Here is an 18,418-nt window from a genome sequence, read left to right on the forward strand (position 1 = left end):
TATTGACAACTGGGTAAAAATAAACAATGTTCCCACCTCAGAATTGTATGCAATCCCTGAAGTGTTGCATTTATATTGCACAGTAACGCCAGCAGTAAATATAAGCCCATACCAGATCCAAGGAGAAGTGACTCTGCCACCTGTGTGAGTATTCATCCTATCTAGACATAAAGGATTGTTTTTCTTTCCCTACATGATATGCCAATGAGTGCCTGGCTTTGTGCCTTCTTTATGCATGTGCCCATTTTCGACTATCCAAGCATCATCCCACAGACCCTCCGGATGCTCAGCTTCTGAAATAAAGAAACTGATTGCACAAGTTGCTGCAATGTTAAAACCGTATCTTTGACCAGGCTTTCCAATACTCGTATGTCAGCATTCAGCAACAGAATTGTAAGGACTTCACGGAAGAAAAGGGTGGTCAATGGGGTGCTGGGGAGTTTGAAAGGAGAGAGACAAGTGGCAGAGAACTTGGATTTTAAGGAAAAAAGTGAGTACTTTACAAATCTCAGTGAGAAAAACGTGCACATCTATTGCTGACCTGCACCTCTTCATGTTAGGGAACTTACTCTGCTGGTGACATTACTAACCAGTACTGTGCACAAGAGAACCCTGTACTGCTACTGCCAGAGCTGCATATGCTCCTTGTGTGGTACAAGAATGTGGAGTTGTAGCAGTAAGTGCACAATAATATAATCACACCTTACCTGCCCAGGAGTGTAAAAGGAGAGATTGATTTAACTGTCCTTTGCTGCCTCTTGTGTATTTGTACTTGTGGATACTGCTTCAGTGAACTAAACAACTCTGCTATTTTATTTTTGCTGCCCCATGAACAGTTCAGAAGCTCGCCGAGAAGTGGTTATCCCCATCCGTACGTCTATCAGAGCATGATCACATGGGAGTATTTTTGAAACTTGACAGCTATGATTTGGCCCTAGAATGGAGAACACCGTTCTGCCCTGCTGGTTCATATTCCAAAACAGTCTATGCCAAATACTCTTCAAGAAATGTACTCAGTTACCAGTCTGCCCTCGGCCTGTATGTACTTTCTCTCTAAATTTGAAAATATGTCACATGCATACTGGTTAATAATTGGGTCCAGTGCACACAGACACATCTGCACACATGCTGCACATCCAGCCAGTACAACAGTTGCATTTAAGGGTGTATGACTATGCACTGCATAATTGGACTTGCATTTGCAGTATATATGGCACCGTATGTTGCACTGATTGCCGTGCAGACCCCACCGTGGTGATTTATAGAATAGGTGGGGCAAGCAGATATCTTCCCAGGACAAGTAGATTTCTGTAACATTTTGTCCATTGGCCAAGTAGATTTTTCAAAAATTTCCACACCCCTGATCGCCCTGTAAATATCACCCGCAGGCAGCGTGTTCAGGGAGAGACATCCAAGCCGCCGGAGACAGGAGTGTTTGAGGAAGCGAGCGCCTCTGAAGAGGTATTGGGATTAAAAGAACACGCTACCCCTGTTGTCGCTGCAGGTTAGGATCAAAATTCAAGTTGTGTTACACTAGTAGTTTGAGCTGTGTGCCAGCGCGAGCCTCGCTCGGGTGAGGTTACTGTTGAATCTCCCACTGGACCGAGACTGGGCCTTAAACCCCTCGGACTGTCGTCTCTTCCCTTTTCTCTGCAAGGGGCTCAAATTGGTAGCCTGCCCTGGGGATAGGGGTTTCGTCAAGGGCCTGATCGCATGCTTTATGCATTTTTAATTAACCTACACGGTACAGCAGTTCACAGCCATGTAGCCTGTCGGGAGACAAAGGTTTCATGAAACGTAATTATTAACCCGATGGAGCCTAAAACCAGCGGTCGGAGTGGGCGGGATCTGAAGGGCGCGACGAGGCCATAATTTTTTATTTAAACAAAAAAAAAAAAAACAGTTCCCTTACTTTTTGTGGAAAGAGTAACACAACATTCCCAGGACATTTAATGCTGCTAGGGTGTCTGCTGCCTGAAAGAAATGTAAATGTGCGCACCTGGTCAATCTGCAGATGTAAAGGAGTAATGGCAGGCAGTCAGAGTTCATTGATAATTTTATGCAGGAATATAATTTTTTCTAGCAAATAGTACTTAAACTGATGTATAAGTGTTGAATTCTATATCCATTGCACCTTAGGACGCCTCTTGAAAGCTTTGGGTTTCTTAATGACAGTGACCAACAAGCATTTGCAATGCAATAGGTCTTGCATTTGCGAGAGTTTAAGCTATTGGCATTGTAAATGACAATGCCTTTTATTTATGTTTTAAAAACCAACACATAAATAAAAGGCATTGTTATTTATAATGCCAAGAGCTCAAACTCTCGCAAATGCGAGACCTATTGCTTTGCAAATGCTGGTTTCTTTGTTTTAGCCACGTTAGTAGTAGGAAATAGGGTTACAATACCAGTTAGAAGATAAGTGAGCAGAGCTCACACAGACTCCATTCACACGACGTGCAGGCGAAAATCTGAGGGATTCAGCCTCTCTTGGGGGTATTCTAGAGGATGCATTGAGCCGATCGCTGGAGTTTGGTTTTTTTTAAAAAAGGACATAGATAGGCTATTAAAGTGAATGTTTACTGCCATTATAGCCTATGTTAATCATACATACTGCTTTGTTATGATACTATGGGACTCACACTTCGACGACAGGGAATTATTCAAACATGTGTAGCTATGAAAGATACAATATTGGAGAAAGAAGAATTCTTAGTTAAAGCAAGAAGTCAACTACATATATTGACTTCACACTTAATATTATAGTCCTATACTCATCATGAAAACCATTTTATTTTTGTGTCACAGAGAAAGGCTTCCTGTGTTATCTGAATTGCCTACCTTAGAATCAAGAGGTCATAATGTTTTTATGTAACGCACAAATTAATACCAACCTATACAAAAATGTGCATGCTTTTTTATGCAGGTGATTTTGCAAATGTGGACAATTATGCTTGCTAGCGGCTTGTGATAAGAAAAGGTGAATGGTGCTGGAACCCAATTTTCTTGTTTTTGTCAACAGATGGAGAACTGAAGAAGCAGTGCAATCTTCCATCCACATATGACTTGTAAACATGTATTTTTGTGTTCTTGTGTCATTATCATCTTCACAGAAATTGAATGGCCATTGAAACAGCTGGATTCTTCAAACGTCTTCTAGCAATATGACTAATTTACAAGCATTGAATTCTGAAATTTGAAACCTTGGATAGACCACAATAGACCAGTCTAGGAGCAAAACTGACAGCGGCCCTCAAACATTTTAGCCATTTCTTTATTGTGAGAACAAGGAGTACAAGTATTTATGCATTTTGCTCAAATAAATTCAAAACATGCTTTATTTCGAATTACTGCGGGAAATATGATTCCACAGATCAGTCTCATTTGGCATCACTTTGCCTCACCAAATCATTCAGTTCATCCAATGTAAACTCATTTGTTGTCAATCGGCTCCCTACACCTTCCTTCCAACTGCTTAAGGATAATTTGTAGGTATGCCAAACGCCCAGTACTTGCTCTTCTTTTTCCCACTTCTGATTTCGTTTATTAGCACCATGTAGAATATAACCAAATTGATCTCCCCAACGATTGTATGATGGAATAACACACGCCATTAAAACGCATGCAGTTATAACCCCGTCATTACAACACATGCGTCTTTAGTACGCATGCCTTTAAGTCGAAAACATTTTCCATGCATATGCCTCAAGCATGCATGCCTTTACAACAAAAATGTCAGATAAGGCTTGCTTGTTAAATCAATATGTATGCTAAATGTTTTCCAAATTCGTGGACTCCTTTTACTGAGCGTCGCGTTTGGCTTTACTGTATGCTTTTTCAGTACTGTCACTTTAATTGGCTCATGTCTTCTGCAACCAAACTTGATTCTGTTAATTCTCAGCTTGCCAGCAGTTCATTTGTTCGTTATATGCAAATATTTCATTGAGCGTCACTTTGTGAGCTTTTAGTTGATTTTAACAAGGAGTTGCAACAAATTTGAATTTTTTTTTGTGAAGTTTAGATTTTATGGGTGAGTTCACATCTCCTCACAGAGATCTACCCCGATTAGAGGGCATTCTCTTTCCAACTTAGTATGTGCAATAGTTATAAACTTTTAAAAGTTTGTCAATGCTTTTTACAGGAATAAATATACACCAGGCCAGTCGCCACAATGTACTTTGTGAATTATAATTCAGACGGACTTCCGTGCCGGATTAGCACAATAGCATTGTTAGACTCCATGTGAACAATTCTGCACAAATTTGCTGGGGAACGTAACAGACAACTTCCCAATTGAAAAGGGAGTGTGTAAAGGGTGCGTAATGGCCCCAACACTATTCTCCCTCTTTATTAACAGAGTTGCCAAATTTGTAGCCATTACTCCCAACGATGCCACGGTTTTAGCAGGTATAAAGATCCCAATTTTAATGTTTGTTGAGGACACGCTCATCAGCTCAAAAACCCCTAGTGGCTTACAGTATGCGTTGTCACGTTTTGTAGACTTCTGCAACCTTCAAGGGATAAAAATGAATGCAGCAAAAACTAAACTCATGACTTTTAACCAGCACAAATCATTTTGGGGTAGAATCAACATGGATGGGGAATCCCTAGAGCAGGTAGACACATCCACCTATATTGGTATCATTCTGGAGAAAAAAATGAGGTGGAGGCCCCATATTGAAACTATGGCACTGAAACATCGCAAATTAGCCAGAGCTTTAAATAACGAATTTAGAACATCCCTGATGAAGCCAATTAGCCCTGTACTGCAGATCTACAATGCAAAAGTGGTCAGCTCAGTGCTATATGGGGCGGAATTGGGAAACATCATTTACCCCGCATGCGAAACAACAAATGCCATTATAACTCAGTCATTACAATGACTGCGTTGTTACATCGCATGCCATTGCAATGCAAGCCATTACAACGACTTGCTGTAGGGGGCAGAATGTGTTGGATTTAAAATCCAACACCTTCCCTACTGTTGCACAGACTGGAGTTGGAATAGTAAATTATACTATTCCAACATCCTATAGCAAGTTGTTGTAATGACTTGCGTTGTAATGGTATGCGATGTAATCACACGGTTGTCGTAATGACCGCGTTATAATGGCATGCGTTCTAACGTGGCCTATTCAGCGGAATTATTGGGCTTTGAGAAACTGTCCCAGCTAGTCACAGCAGAGAACAGGTTTCTCCGAATGATCACTAACCTACCACAAAGTACCCCTGTGCTACCATTACTTAACGACCTTGTAAGAAAATTGCTGGTAGATATAGCCAGGTTTCGCCCTATTTTATATTGGCGTAGAATTTGGTGTATGCCGGAACTGGCCACTTTTGCTAAGGGTCTCAGGGATACAAAAGGGGGTGGTGAATTTGGACGGAGCACCCGAACCAATCAAACACTCACACCCAGTCAAAAGATCTGGGTTTGATCCATCACCGTTCTTTAGCCCACTCTGCCACCCCAGATCAGACATGGTTAAATGCAAATCAGTCTGACCCTGTGCCTCATGGGAACAGTCCAGTCCGAACTGCCAAGCCATGCCAGGTCTCAGGGATATCACTGAGGCAGATCACTGCCACAAAATTGGTTGGTTGCGCAACATCAAAGAGGCCCTGGTCAGCATGGGATTGCCAAATCTATGGGAAACCCCATTTAGTACCCACTCCCCATCAAGAGAAATAATCAAGGAAAGATACTGGGAAATAATGGGTCAAAATAGTATTAGAACAAGTGACAGAACCACACTGACAGGAAGATTTTTAGCAATTAAACCCTGTCCAAGCTTTGAGCACTACTGGGACACAATTTTAAAACCTCTTGATAGCAAACTTTATTTCCAATTCAGAGTGGGCACCCTCCTACTAAAATCATTTACTGCTAATTGGTCTCCTGGAGATGAGATAACAAATGCCCTAGTTGCACAGGGCAAGCAGAAACCTACCCCCATGTGCTGTTTGCCTGTCCTGCCTATGTGATTTTCCGTAAGGTATGACTCGCAGAGACCAGTCAGAACCTGGGCACAAGACAAAGTAGCGTTGCCTTGAGAATTCTGTGTACAGATTCTTCACCCCACTACACAATTCCGGTAGCTAAGTTCTTACGATGGATGTGGTCTATAAACTGAACTTGGAATTACCCCTGCCTCTTGTTGTATTTTCAGTATGCTGTACTTGAGCTCCGGCCATGTCCATTTATCGTACCGCTTGTATACCCCCAACCACCACTGTTGTTGCTTTTATGATATGTAGCTATCTTTTACTGCTCTAGGATGAGCCGAAATGTTATGCTTAATTGCACAAGTACATATATTTTAATTCACTGTCTTATTTTCTCTTACTGCATTTTATGTAATAATGCTTTTATGACATGTATTGCCGAAATAAAGCTATTGACGATGATGTCTTTGTAAATTATGGTTTTAAAAATACAATCTCCCTCATTATTTACAGTAAATCTCAAACGCGACGCTCGGAAAAAGGAGCCCACGAATTTGGAGTGCTTTTACCATGAATATGCCTTTACCATTCATGCCTTCACTATGAAATTCGTAGCAAAGACAAGGGTGAGAAAGTCATATTCATTGTAAAATTCTGCGTTGCAAAGGCTTTCACTTTAAGATGTCTGCGTGATGAAGCCTTCGGTGTAAAATGTTTGTGTGAATCAGCCTTCGTTGAAAAGGTGGTTTCCCCTCTTCAACACCAGGTCTTCTCAATATGTATCTGAATCCTATCTTAGCTCTCTGGATATCTCTCCATGCCTCCACAATTTTCTGCAAATCTAGTCTCAATAAAAACAGCGCCTTCTATCAGCTTTATACGATACATTTCGGTCACCACTAACAGCACCTTATATGCTTAAATTCAAACATATATTCATTTACAAACTACGAAGATAAACTCTCTCCTATTCATTTGTTCAAACAATAATACAGATGTCTTGCTAACCACTGCATCTCATAGCAATCTTCTTAATTATTTCTGAAGTGTCATAACTGATCATTTATCCAGCACAAGGCTGACAAGGTTCATTCAAGCAAAGTTTTGTTTATCATGATACTGATACTTAACTTCTTCTACATCACTCCAGCCCAACCTTTACAGTGTTTCGAACTTGCTCCTGTCAGACGACAGACCACACATGGAGCCATTCCAAAACAGCATCATCCTCTTACAAGGGGAATTATTTTTTTGAAGGTTAACCGAAAGCATTCAGCCACGGAAAAAGGAAGAAAAAATTGCCCAGAAAAAAATAAAAAGCACAACAACAAAAAAGACTTCGCCCATTGATACAATAGATAACATGCTTGGAGCACACCTATTCCCCTCCACCCCCCCCCCCGAAGCTGCGAGCCCTACAGTTCGTGGACTTACGTCTTCTCAACACCTTTATTGGGTGCTTAATCTCGTCCCTCCCCTCACTACTAACATGTTTAGCCCTTGCCCTATAACGTGACAACGGCTCACTCTTTGACCATTGAGTGAGGTTAAAGATTAACTCGACAAGAAAATGTTATATTTTGTTATCTATTTGTTGTTTTTATTCGTTTCAGTTATGTGACATGACCTGCGGTGGTCGACCTCTAAGCACACTTTCCCATTCGCTGTGTTAACTTTTATTGTCGTATAATTCTATACTGGTGCCGCCTTAGGAGTATTAATTTTGTGCCAATTGGTCTTATGTCATATCAAGTAGACCACTAGTGCTCATGTCATGCTTGGTTGTACTTAATTTAACTGATCAATACAAAGATTATGAGCAAAACAAAATATAACATACCAAAATACCAGTCAGTTCGAAAATGTACAACAAAATAGTGAAAAGGATAAAACCAGTCGCAGTAAACTGTCAGAGCTGTGTACACAAATCTGCACGGAGGTGGTTTGTAGATAAACATATTTGTAGTCTTCTCAAAGTAGCTTTGAATGCTATTAGGAAAGAACTTAATTGAACTATTCTGACTTTAAGGTGTGGTTAAAGATTAGTGCTGGACTGGTTCTTCGAGTGAAGAACTAACATTTCAATCTGGGTAACAAACAGCCATTACTCGCAATGTCGTGAATTCTTTAAAATCAACAGCTATTTAAACAGTATTTTCAGTCAACTTTGGAATATAAAACTCTATTGTAAATCTAACAGCATTGTTTACTGCTTTCCCCAGCACATTTCATACCTGTTCGTGAATGTCCACCATCACAGCATTTTGCTGAGGTGGGTGAGCGGCAGGGTGTAGCATACGAGGGGATACATTCGGTGGATGAAAAGCTCGAGGCTCTTCAATGGCTTGCTGCTGTCCATATGAAATGTGATGGTAATTTTCATCTTGACCAAGAGAGTTATGGCGAGAGAGACGATCCCTCCTCCCTCTCTGGCGCCTGACAGGAGGACTGCAAGACATAAGAAAGATTACACATGTATGTAAAATAAGAGAATTTACATAAGCATTAATCAGTTTGGAAACAATACTGTAGTGACAAAGGGTACCCCAAATTAGATTTTTGTTTTACCTTATTGGAAAGGCTTGAGCTTAGAATTACTAGAATCATTGTAAATATTGCAAAACAGACTGAACAAATACTCTGCTAGCTATTTACTGTAGAAGAAGTTGTATTTTTGATGCATAAGCCCCACAGTGAAGGTTTTTCTACCAAGCTATCTAGAAGGATTTTTCCAAAATCTACAGGACTCAATTTAGAAAAAGGTCCACAGACACATCTTGCGTTTTTACTTCACAGTTCACAAAAGAGTGGGCAATGACCAAACTAAAATCATTGATTCATTCTTAGAGTACGGTCAAAAAGCAATAAACACTCTTTGGTAATGGGGTAACGGCAACTCAAAGGCTGCAACTAGACTGCCATTGCCAGCCTTGACCAGTTATGCAATTTTCTACCAGCAACTCTATGTCAGGACCTGAGGCAAGGATTACGCATAACTTTCTCCTTTAATTCTTAATCGACAGACAGAGAAGATGGTAAGAAGACAGACATCTGTATTTTAATCTTTAAAACAGCCGTTTGTTTTCTACCCGTGAATGTTTAAATTGAATCTCTTGTTCTGTGTGGTTGGTACTGTTAAAAGCTGCGTTATTTGCTCATAACTGCTTAAATTGAACTCTTGGTTTCTGTGAATTTGGTACTGTTGGTTTTTAGGTCTCGGCTATAACGCGCTTGAAAAGCGCGTTCTCGCCAGAGAACTATAGTCGGCGTCTCAGCAGTCTGAGAACGCCGAAGGGAGACAAGACCTGGCCGCGCGCAGCGTTTCTCCATAGGATAACGTTGTGCGCGCAGCCAGGTCTTGTCTCCACAGCTGCATGGCATACCGGATCGCGTCGCGCGCATCTCTGGAATGCAGGGGGAGTCTGCATACCAGCGCGCGGCGCTGCTAAAGAGGCTCACATCGGACACTGACTGCGGGAGAGGCGGAGGCAGGCTTCATTCGGGAAATGTTTTTAAACCAGCGTGCAAAACGGGCGCATCTTATACACCATTGATCTTATCTCAGCTATGGTTACGCGTGTGTGCACCCACCAGCTTTCAGCGCCGGAGACGCTATCTGGAGCGCGGTCAGTTTCACTTTTGCCAACGCTGCTGCGCATGCACCACTCTCGTGCTTTTTTAATTTTTTACTTTCAGCGCGAGGCGCGCACTTGTCATACACGTCTCTATGTGATCAGCAGTTTCCAGTGGCACGAGTACCTTGAAGGTCTCTCTGGGTTATTGCAACGCAGAGGTTTTACCAGCTTCTTACTGGTTCTGTCTCCTATCTGTGCCAGGAGCCCGCACTGACGTGGAAAGCACATATTACTGCCTTCGTCAGCGGCTGACTCACATACATAAGAGTTCAACTTTGTTATGCAAGCAGGAAGGCGGGCACTCGCAGCCAGTGCCGGAACATACTCCTGCCATCGTCCTCAGAGCTTTCCCGAATAGCAGCGAGCGAATGGTTTACAAAATAAAGACGGCAGTAATGCCTTCCATAAACACGCAGTATACAGCACAAATTGTACTATGAACAGGGTATCTTTACAACAGAAATTAAAATGATGTGGTCCTGCCTCCAACTCTGTAGCCAGTGCCATACATGTCACTTGCTAAATGTATCACAGCTATGAGCGCATTTTCAAACACTGAGCAGAGCTTACGTTATTGGTGGGAGAAAGGCACATCACAATGCGTCCGACGTACAATTCCAGATAATAAAATGCTGCAATTTTTTTACAAGATCAAATTCCGACTCTAAAAAGGCTTCTTCTATTTACCAGCTCGCAGTACTATCCAGCGTAAAATGCAGGGTTATAAGATTACTGCATACTGAGACATACACTACATGTTTGATAAAGGGTACCAAGTGCCAATGCATCACTTATTCAACCAAGTACCTTGCCTGCTCCGTGATGCATACAACAAATCCTGTCTGGCGGAGACGAGACTTCCGGCTTTGGGGCACGGGAAGAAGCACAGGTTTATGATTTGCTCAACAGCGACATTTACATATAGGAAGGCATCCGAGAAGAACCGCTAAGGGGCAAATGTCCGCCAGCCAAGGGATTCAAAATGTTAAAAACGTTAGAGTGATCCATTTCAGCAATGTACACTTCTTGTTTATATTTCACGTTTTATTTCATCTTGCATTCCTAGTCTTATACACCATTGATCTTATCTCAGCTATGGCATTTTTACAGTGTTACAGAATGTTCTCCCAAAATATTGTCTTTGAATGCAACCGTGTTTACTTTTATGGTGGCCCATTGATTCACATCAAAAGTACCGGAGATTTGAAGTTTGTGCGTGTTAATTGAACTGTTAAAGAGGTTTATAAAGGCTTGATATGCGTGTCATTTAAGTGTGCTTTTAGAAGTCTCGCGGAAGCTCCTGTTTTAAATTCACTCCATCAAAGCCGCAACAGCGTCTAACTTCCATAATTTTCTTTGGCAGTACACAGATTTAATCCCCGGTGTATTATATAATATATGTAATTCTAACAGTCTCCATTTCAGACTATGAAAATGCTGCTTCCCTTGCCGCGGAGGGGCGAAGGCTGATAATTATGCTTCGTGTACTGATTAGAAATACACTATAATATTTTGGGTACCTTCTGCCCCTCTTCGGTGTGGGAACCAAACCCTGGTCCACTGAGGGGTGGGGGTATGAGGGGAAGCATTAAACACCAGGCGGCACAGGGCTGCTCGCCCCCTTCAGGCCACCCCTGGAGCGCTCATCCCCGTAAATACATCCACGGCTGCAACAGCAATATCTGTTACAGCGCTCCTGGAGTATTTGTCATAAATAGTGAATCGGAGACAGTTGTTACCGAATTTTTCCTGGTGCATCCTGTACACATTTGTATTCAGAAGCATTCCACCAGCGAGGGATTGCGCGCAGTCTCACGGGGTTTCAAAGGCATGCGGCGGGCCGTCCACGCTCCTCGGCGCAGGCCACGGCCCTTGAAGCGTTTCTCGTGTAAACCTCTTCCTCCTGTCAGGGGCATGAGGATGGGGCTGCGTCTCTGCTTAATTACTGCCGCTCACCCGCCTCCGGCCTAACAATGCCCGAGGACACCCAAGTTAGGAGAGACTGTGAGGAAGTCTCGGTGGATAGGACGCTCGCCGCTGACACATGCGGTGATTTGAATAAGCCGAGTGCGCTTCCAAGTGAGGACGCCTCTGCCATAGCGGCACAAACTTATGAAGCGCTATATAAATATCGACTTAACCCTTCACCGCCCAGCATGTTATTCAGGTCACGTGCCTCAGTCGTACATCAGAGGGGGCCTTGCCTTAGGTTAGATGTTAAAGGGTTAAGCATCGCCTCTCACTTCATCTTCAGAGCTCTGTTAGCAATTTCCGAAAGGTCGTTAACAGACCCTCACGATCATCCGGCCTTAATGAAAAGGCGCAGGCGTTTCTGCATCAGTGACCCTCCGATCGGTCAGTGCTGGCTCTGGGGGGGAGGGAGGCAGTGCAGCTTGGACACCGACGACTGCACATTTGAAGAGTCTCTGCGCGTGGGCCAAAAGGAGCGCATTTATTGTGCTCTATGAAGCGGGGTGAAAGATTGTTAACCATTCTACCAGATAATGATGCTCGCCGCTGACACATGCAGTGATTTGAATAACACGAGTGCGCTTCCAAGTGAGGACGCCCTCAGCCATAGCAACAAGGGGTGGTGATGGACAGAGTCTCTGAATTAAGCAGAATACTCTCACCCAGTCAAGAGATCAGGGCTGGATCCAACACCGTTTTTTAGCTCATTGCACCATCCCAGTTTCAGAACCTGGCTGTATGCAAATTAGTCTGTCCCTGGCCCAGTGCATCATGGGAACAGGGCAGACCAGACTACAAAAGCCAATTCTTACACTGGGAAGGAAACAAGCTTCCGGGGACCGGTTTCTGGCATTTCAGCCGTCTTCGGCCCGGCTTGCTTGAATCCTGATGGTGCAATGAGCAAGGGACTCACATCTGAGTATACCCTTCCACGCTTAGGGTGGACAAAATAATTTACAACAAGGGGTGGTGATGGACAGAGTCTCTGAATTAAGCAGAATACTCTCACCCAGTCAAGAGATCAGGGCTGGATCCAACACCGTTTTTTAGCTCATTGCACCATCCCAGTTTCAGAACCTGGCTGTATGCAAATTAGTCTGTCCCTGGCCCAGTGCATCATGGGAACAGGGCAGACCAGACTACAAAAGCCAATTCTTACACTGGGAAGGAAACAAGCTTCCGGGGACCGGTTTCTGGCATTTCAGCCGTCTTCGGCCCGGCTTGCTTGAATCCTGATGGTGCAATGAGCAAGGGACTCACATCTGAGTATACCCTTCCACGCTTAGGGTGGACAAAATAATTTACAACAAGGGGTGGTGATGGACAGAGTCTCTGAATTAAGCAGAATACTCTCACCCAGTCAAGAGATCAGGGCTGGATCCAACACCGTTTTTTAGCTCATTGCACCATCCCAGTTTCAGAACCTGGCTGTATGCAAATTAGTCTGTCCCTGGCCCAGTGCATCATGGGAACAGGGCAGACCAGACTACAAAAGCCAATTCTTACACTGGGAAGGAAACAAGCTTCCGGGGACCGGTTTCTGGCATTTCAGCCGTCTTCGGCCCGGCTTGCTTGAATCCTGATGGTGCAATGAGCAAGGGACTCACATCTGAGTATACCCTTCCACGCTTAGGGTGGACAAAATAATTTACAACAAGGGGTGGTGATGGACAGAGTCTCTGAATTAAGCAGAATACTCTCACCCAGTCAAGAGATCAGGGCTGGATCCAACACCGTTTTTTAGCTCATTGCACCATCCCAGTTTCAGAACCTGGCTGTATGCAAATTAGTCTGTCCCTGGCCCAGTGCATCATGGGAACAGGGCAGACCAGACTACAAAAGCCAATTCTTACACTGGGAAGGAAACAAGCTTCCGGGGACCGGTTTCTGGCATTTCAGCCGTCTTCGGCCCGGCTTGCTTGAATCCTGATGGTGCAATGAGCAAGGGACTCACATCTGAGTATACCCTTCCACGCTTAGGGTGGACAAAATAATTTACAACAAGGGGTGGTGATGGACAGAGTCTCTGAATTAAGCAGAATACTCTCACCCAGTCAAGAGATCAGGGCTGGATCCAACACCGTTTTTTAGCTCATTGCACCATCCCAGTTTCAGAACCTGGCTGTATGCAAATTAGTCTGTCCCTGGCCCAGTGCATCATGGGAACAGGGCAGACCAGACTACAAAAGCCAATTCTTACACTGGGAAGGAAACAAGCTTCCGGGGACCGGTTTCTGGCATTTCAGCCGTCTTCGGCCCGGCTTGCTTGAATCCTGATGGTGCAATGAGCAAGGGACTCACATCTGAGTATACCCTTCCACGCTTAGGGTGGACAAAAGCCATAGCCATAGCAGCACAAACTGACCAGTGGCACCATGTGCGGTTTATAGTGCTTGTAAACCGCAGTATGAAGCGCTATATAAAAACTGTTGGTAGAAATGGATTAAAAAACCGTGTGTGTGTGTGTGTGTGTGTGTGTGTGTGCGTGCAAATGCAATAGGTCTCGCATTTGCGAGAGATTAAGCTATTGGCATTGTAAATGACAATGTCATTTATTTATCTGTGTTAAAAACCAACCCATAAATAAAAAGTTTGTCATCTACAATGCCAATAGCTCTAACTTTTTCGAAGGCGAGACCTATTGCATTGTAAATGCTTGTTCTACCTGTGACTTTGAAGATCCGTCTTAGTTTGCCCTGTACTGTGCTTAGGCGTGCAGGGGCAACCCCCTCCACACCCACCTCTTTTTGAGTCTTGAAAAGTTAAAAAGGCAACCTGCACCCTAAGAGACTAAGCAGAGTGTGTTTATGAGACTGTTGAATCTGTTTTAAGGTTTAAACCGTGTTTGGAAAGTGTATGTAACCCTTGTTTTTGGATAGAAAAAGATATTTGTTGAAGGGTGTGAAAAGCAGTATTTAAGTGGCTTAGATCTGGGCCTACCTGCAGAGTGAACCAGGACCAGCAAAGTGTAGATTGAGCCTGTCTGTATCCAGGGAGATTCTGTTCTTCAGGATCAGCTCACTGCCCCTGGCCATCAACCTGTGCTTGAGGTCACACGCCCCTTATAGAAGTTTGCCAATGGACGTTACATCTGTGCACTGATTGGCTGCTGTATCTGTTGTTTCTATTGGGCATAGGGTTAGGTTTCTGATTGGCTGATAGGTTCGGGGTTCTAATTGGTCCCAGGGGTAGTGATTGTATTGGGCTTAGAGTTAGGGTTCTGATTGGTGGCTAAGTCTAGGGTTTAGATTGGTTCCTGGGTCTTTGACCCTGCCCGCCTTTTTGGCTAGGTTTGCAAAATGCTGAATACATACATTCTAGACAACAGGTTCGGTTTGCACAACAGCTTCCTGTTAAGTGTCTTGAACTTCCAGAAATAATCACTGCCTTCGCCACTCTGGGTCACTGTCAGTCTGAAGCAAGCATTTCATCTTTATTAAAACCAATGGAAAGAGGGGGTCGGATGGAAAGATATTGGTAGGATATATATATATATATTATATATATATATATATATATATATATATATATATATATATATATATATCTATATCTATATATATCTATATCTATATATATCTATCGAAAGGCATTGCCTCACAAACTCAGTAGCCAAGTTTGTGCATTATGTATTTTCACCACTCGTGAACCGATATTTTTGAGTGAACTTCCAGTCTTGGTAGATTTCTTGCAAGAAGCTGTCAGCGAGAACCCATTCATGGTTTTCTACAAAGTATCCACTCACACGGTCGGCCTGACAGTTTTGGAAGTTTGGGGTGGGGGGTACAGCTTGGATGGATACATTAATTGCCTGAAGCTCGTGCCAAACCACTTGGGCTTTATCTGATAGATGTTCAGAGCTGGTGCTCCCCTATATCTTCAGGTTAAAGACAAAAATGGTTCCGTCGGGTCAATCAATTGCTTTTACGTGAAGGCTAGGTTAGCTCATAACAGAAGGTAACAAATTTTAAGAAAAAACAAATTATAAAAAACAAACAAATTTTTAAGAGAAAACCTCTCTGACAACAAATAAAATTCAAAGTATTTTTATGAATAAACAAAGTCACATTAAAATACCGGAATTACTTCATTCCATTTCAATTCCAATTATAAGTGAAGAAGTGACTATTGGTGAACAAAGTGAATAGTGCAACAATTTCAGTGACACTTATTTACAAATATATACAAAATTATACATTGGAAACTGGGCAAGGGGAAATATTTTGGCGGTCAGAGTTCTGAATTAATATTCCAAGGAGACAGATGGTGACTGTGACTGTTCCCGGAGGGTTCTTGACCAATATTATGCGTCGACGTTTCGATCCTAGTGTGCCCCGATTGGTGGTCACGCGGATCTTTATCAAGACAAGAGAGGGGGAGATACAAGGGGAAGGGGGGGGGGGTTTATTTGTATTGAATTCCGGATACACAGGAGGCAGCAGTCACACGCTGTGCATAGGCCAATCGGTCAATCTCATATGGGGAACCGCTTTCAAATAGAGCGAGGAGCCGGCTTACAAGTCTCGCAATCACTCGGTCAGAATTTTATTTGTTGTCAGAGAGGTTTTCTCTTAAAAATTTGTTTGTTTTTTATAATTTGTTTTTTCTTAAAATTTGTTACCTTCTGTTATGAGCTAACCTAGCCTTCACGTAAAAGCAATTGATTGACCCGACGGAACCATTTTTGTCTTTAACCATACATGCCCAGGTTCTGAGGGACACAGGGTTACCCCTTTCTGGTACCCCTATATCTTCAGGCAGACACTGGTGGTCATGCGGTCTGGCTGGACTGCAACTTGTTTTTTTTGTTAAGGGAGGTAGAAAGTCCTTCAGAGGTACATGGATTGCCTTCAATTCTAGAACACTGTTGTAATAGAGTTAGTTTTCCGACTACAACGCATGCATTGCCAGATCCAGCAAATGGGCTCCCAAACCCACCAGAGATGCATATTTGGCAATAGTTAGAGTTACAAGGTCCTGATGAAAGGACGCTTGGATGCATTGCACCAACACTTGAGAGACTGTGTTGCCAGAAGTGCTAATCTCAACTTGTCCTTCCAGCTGTTTTACCACTGATCTTTTAAGCATTGCTGCAGTGGTCTCATGTGAAGTTGTGCGCTGGCTAAATGAAATGAGGTCACTGACAGCAGAAGAGACAAAATGTGACCAGCCATAAGAAAAGCAGTTCTCTGATTGGGATGATCTTTTTGAAAAATGTAGCTTCTCGTTCTCCTCTGGAAGTCACTCTCTTAAGTGCTGTGGTTAACAGTGCTCCTACACAGTCCGGTATTTGTACAGGGGTCAACAATGATTTCTGATAATCAATGGGAAAGCCTGCTAATATAAAAGCACAATGGTGGCACTGAAGTCCTGATATGCCTTCTCTGCAGCATGAGCCTTTATCAACCAGTTGTCATAGTACAAATAGATGTAGCTCCTTTGTGTGCAGAGATACGCTGCTACCACCGACATAATACTTTGAAAATGTCACAGGTGCAGATTTCAGACTGACTGACTGACTGAGGGGAAGAACAGTGTACTGGTGATGGGAACTGCCTACTGTGAACCTCACATATTTCCAATGCTTCCTCAGCACTGAAATGTGTAAGCAAGCATTTTGTTAGTACACAGCACACATCCAGTCTTAATTAATGAATTATGGATATATTAGGCACAGAGCCAGCACATTGAACATTGGCCTCTTAATCCATTTGTTGGCTTGTGTCGGGCCCAGAATCTGTCTGAATACTGGTTTGAGTCCTTATGTTGGAGTTCAAATATATGTCCTCCACTCTGGGAGAGGAAGGAACAGGCTCAATAGCTCGCTTTTATATTAGAGATGTAATCGCCACCCTTAGGAACTGCAGCTGATATTTTAGTTCAGTCTTCTGAGGGATTGACAGATGTGGATATGAATTGAAGAGCGTAAGCGTTTTTAGGCATCGCCTATCAGACCGCGCAAGCTGTAGAAAGACTCACAGTGGGCTTACCAAGAACTTACAGTGGGTTTACAGTCTGCTTACTGCTTGCCATTGGATGGCTTTATTTTCACTCATTTGATTGCATTTTAGTTAATGGCTTGCCGCCACCTTCTTGTGTTTGTCCCTCCCCTGCATCATTGACAACTGGCAATCCTTTTGATTGGTTGATTTATAGCCATCCACTACTTACTTTAAAGAACTACTTTTTTCTAATTGCATTAATCGAGAACACAAGTATTTTCCAGCTCTCTTCCTCCTGTGCTTCTTCCCTTACTAAATATCTACCACAGCGCTCACTGTGGCTCTCTTCCTCGTATACTGTTTGCACTTGTGTGCTTCACCCCTGTCAGGTGCACATCATGTTGCTCTCTCCCTCCTGCGCTTCTCCGTCCATTCTGTGTTACTCTCTCCCTCGAGTGCTGTTCTTACCCTCCACCCCATGCAGCTTTATTTTTCTTTTATACCTCCTTCCACATGCCAGCTGCCCTCACCATGCTCTGCTTTCCCCCCCCCACCAAAAGAGAGCCATCTCTGATCAATCAGTAAATAAAAAGAAATTGTGCCTGCATCATTGTGGCTTTTTTCTTTTATATTTTATCCTATGGTGCACAGTATCGCGAACAGCACCGGCAAAGGCAATATATCCAAATGGCAAACCTAGTAGATTTGCAAATGCTTGTTATTATTTGCAGGACCCGTCTGCAAGTTGCTATGCTTTGTCACGGTCTGAAATGATTGAAAACACTCCCTGTCAAATGATTGGTCAACAGAGGAATGGAAGTCAAAGAGCCATTAACTTGAAGGTGAATGGGAATTTTAAAAAAAGTAGGGTAGCTGGTGCTGCTGGTAACCTGTACCAGCGCTTATGTGGTGCATGGACTGCTT

The 18,418-nt window shown here is 43.1% G+C and overlaps 1 protein-coding gene across 5 annotated transcripts in view; it reads right to left on the reverse strand.

Annotated features, from left to right (window-relative positions):
• The window catches only part of RNF38 (ring finger protein 38), a 745,333-nt gene that overhangs the window by 334,182 nt on the left and 392,733 nt on the right, over positions 1-18,418 (reverse strand). For all 5 annotated transcript variants that reach the window (XM_078676542.1, XM_078676544.1, XM_078676543.1 and 2 more), the window contains one exon: positions 8,181-8,394. In XM_078676542.1, coding sequence (XP_078532668.1) covers positions 8,181-8,394 — 214 coding nt within the window. The remainder of the gene's footprint in view (positions 1-8,180; positions 8,395-18,418) is intronic.

Source organism: Lissotriton helveticus, chromosome 2_1 (assembly GCF_964261635.1).
Source record: "Lissotriton helveticus chromosome 2_1, aLisHel1.1, whole genome shotgun sequence".
NCBI lineage: Eukaryota > Metazoa > Chordata > Amphibia > Caudata > Salamandridae > Lissotriton > Lissotriton helveticus.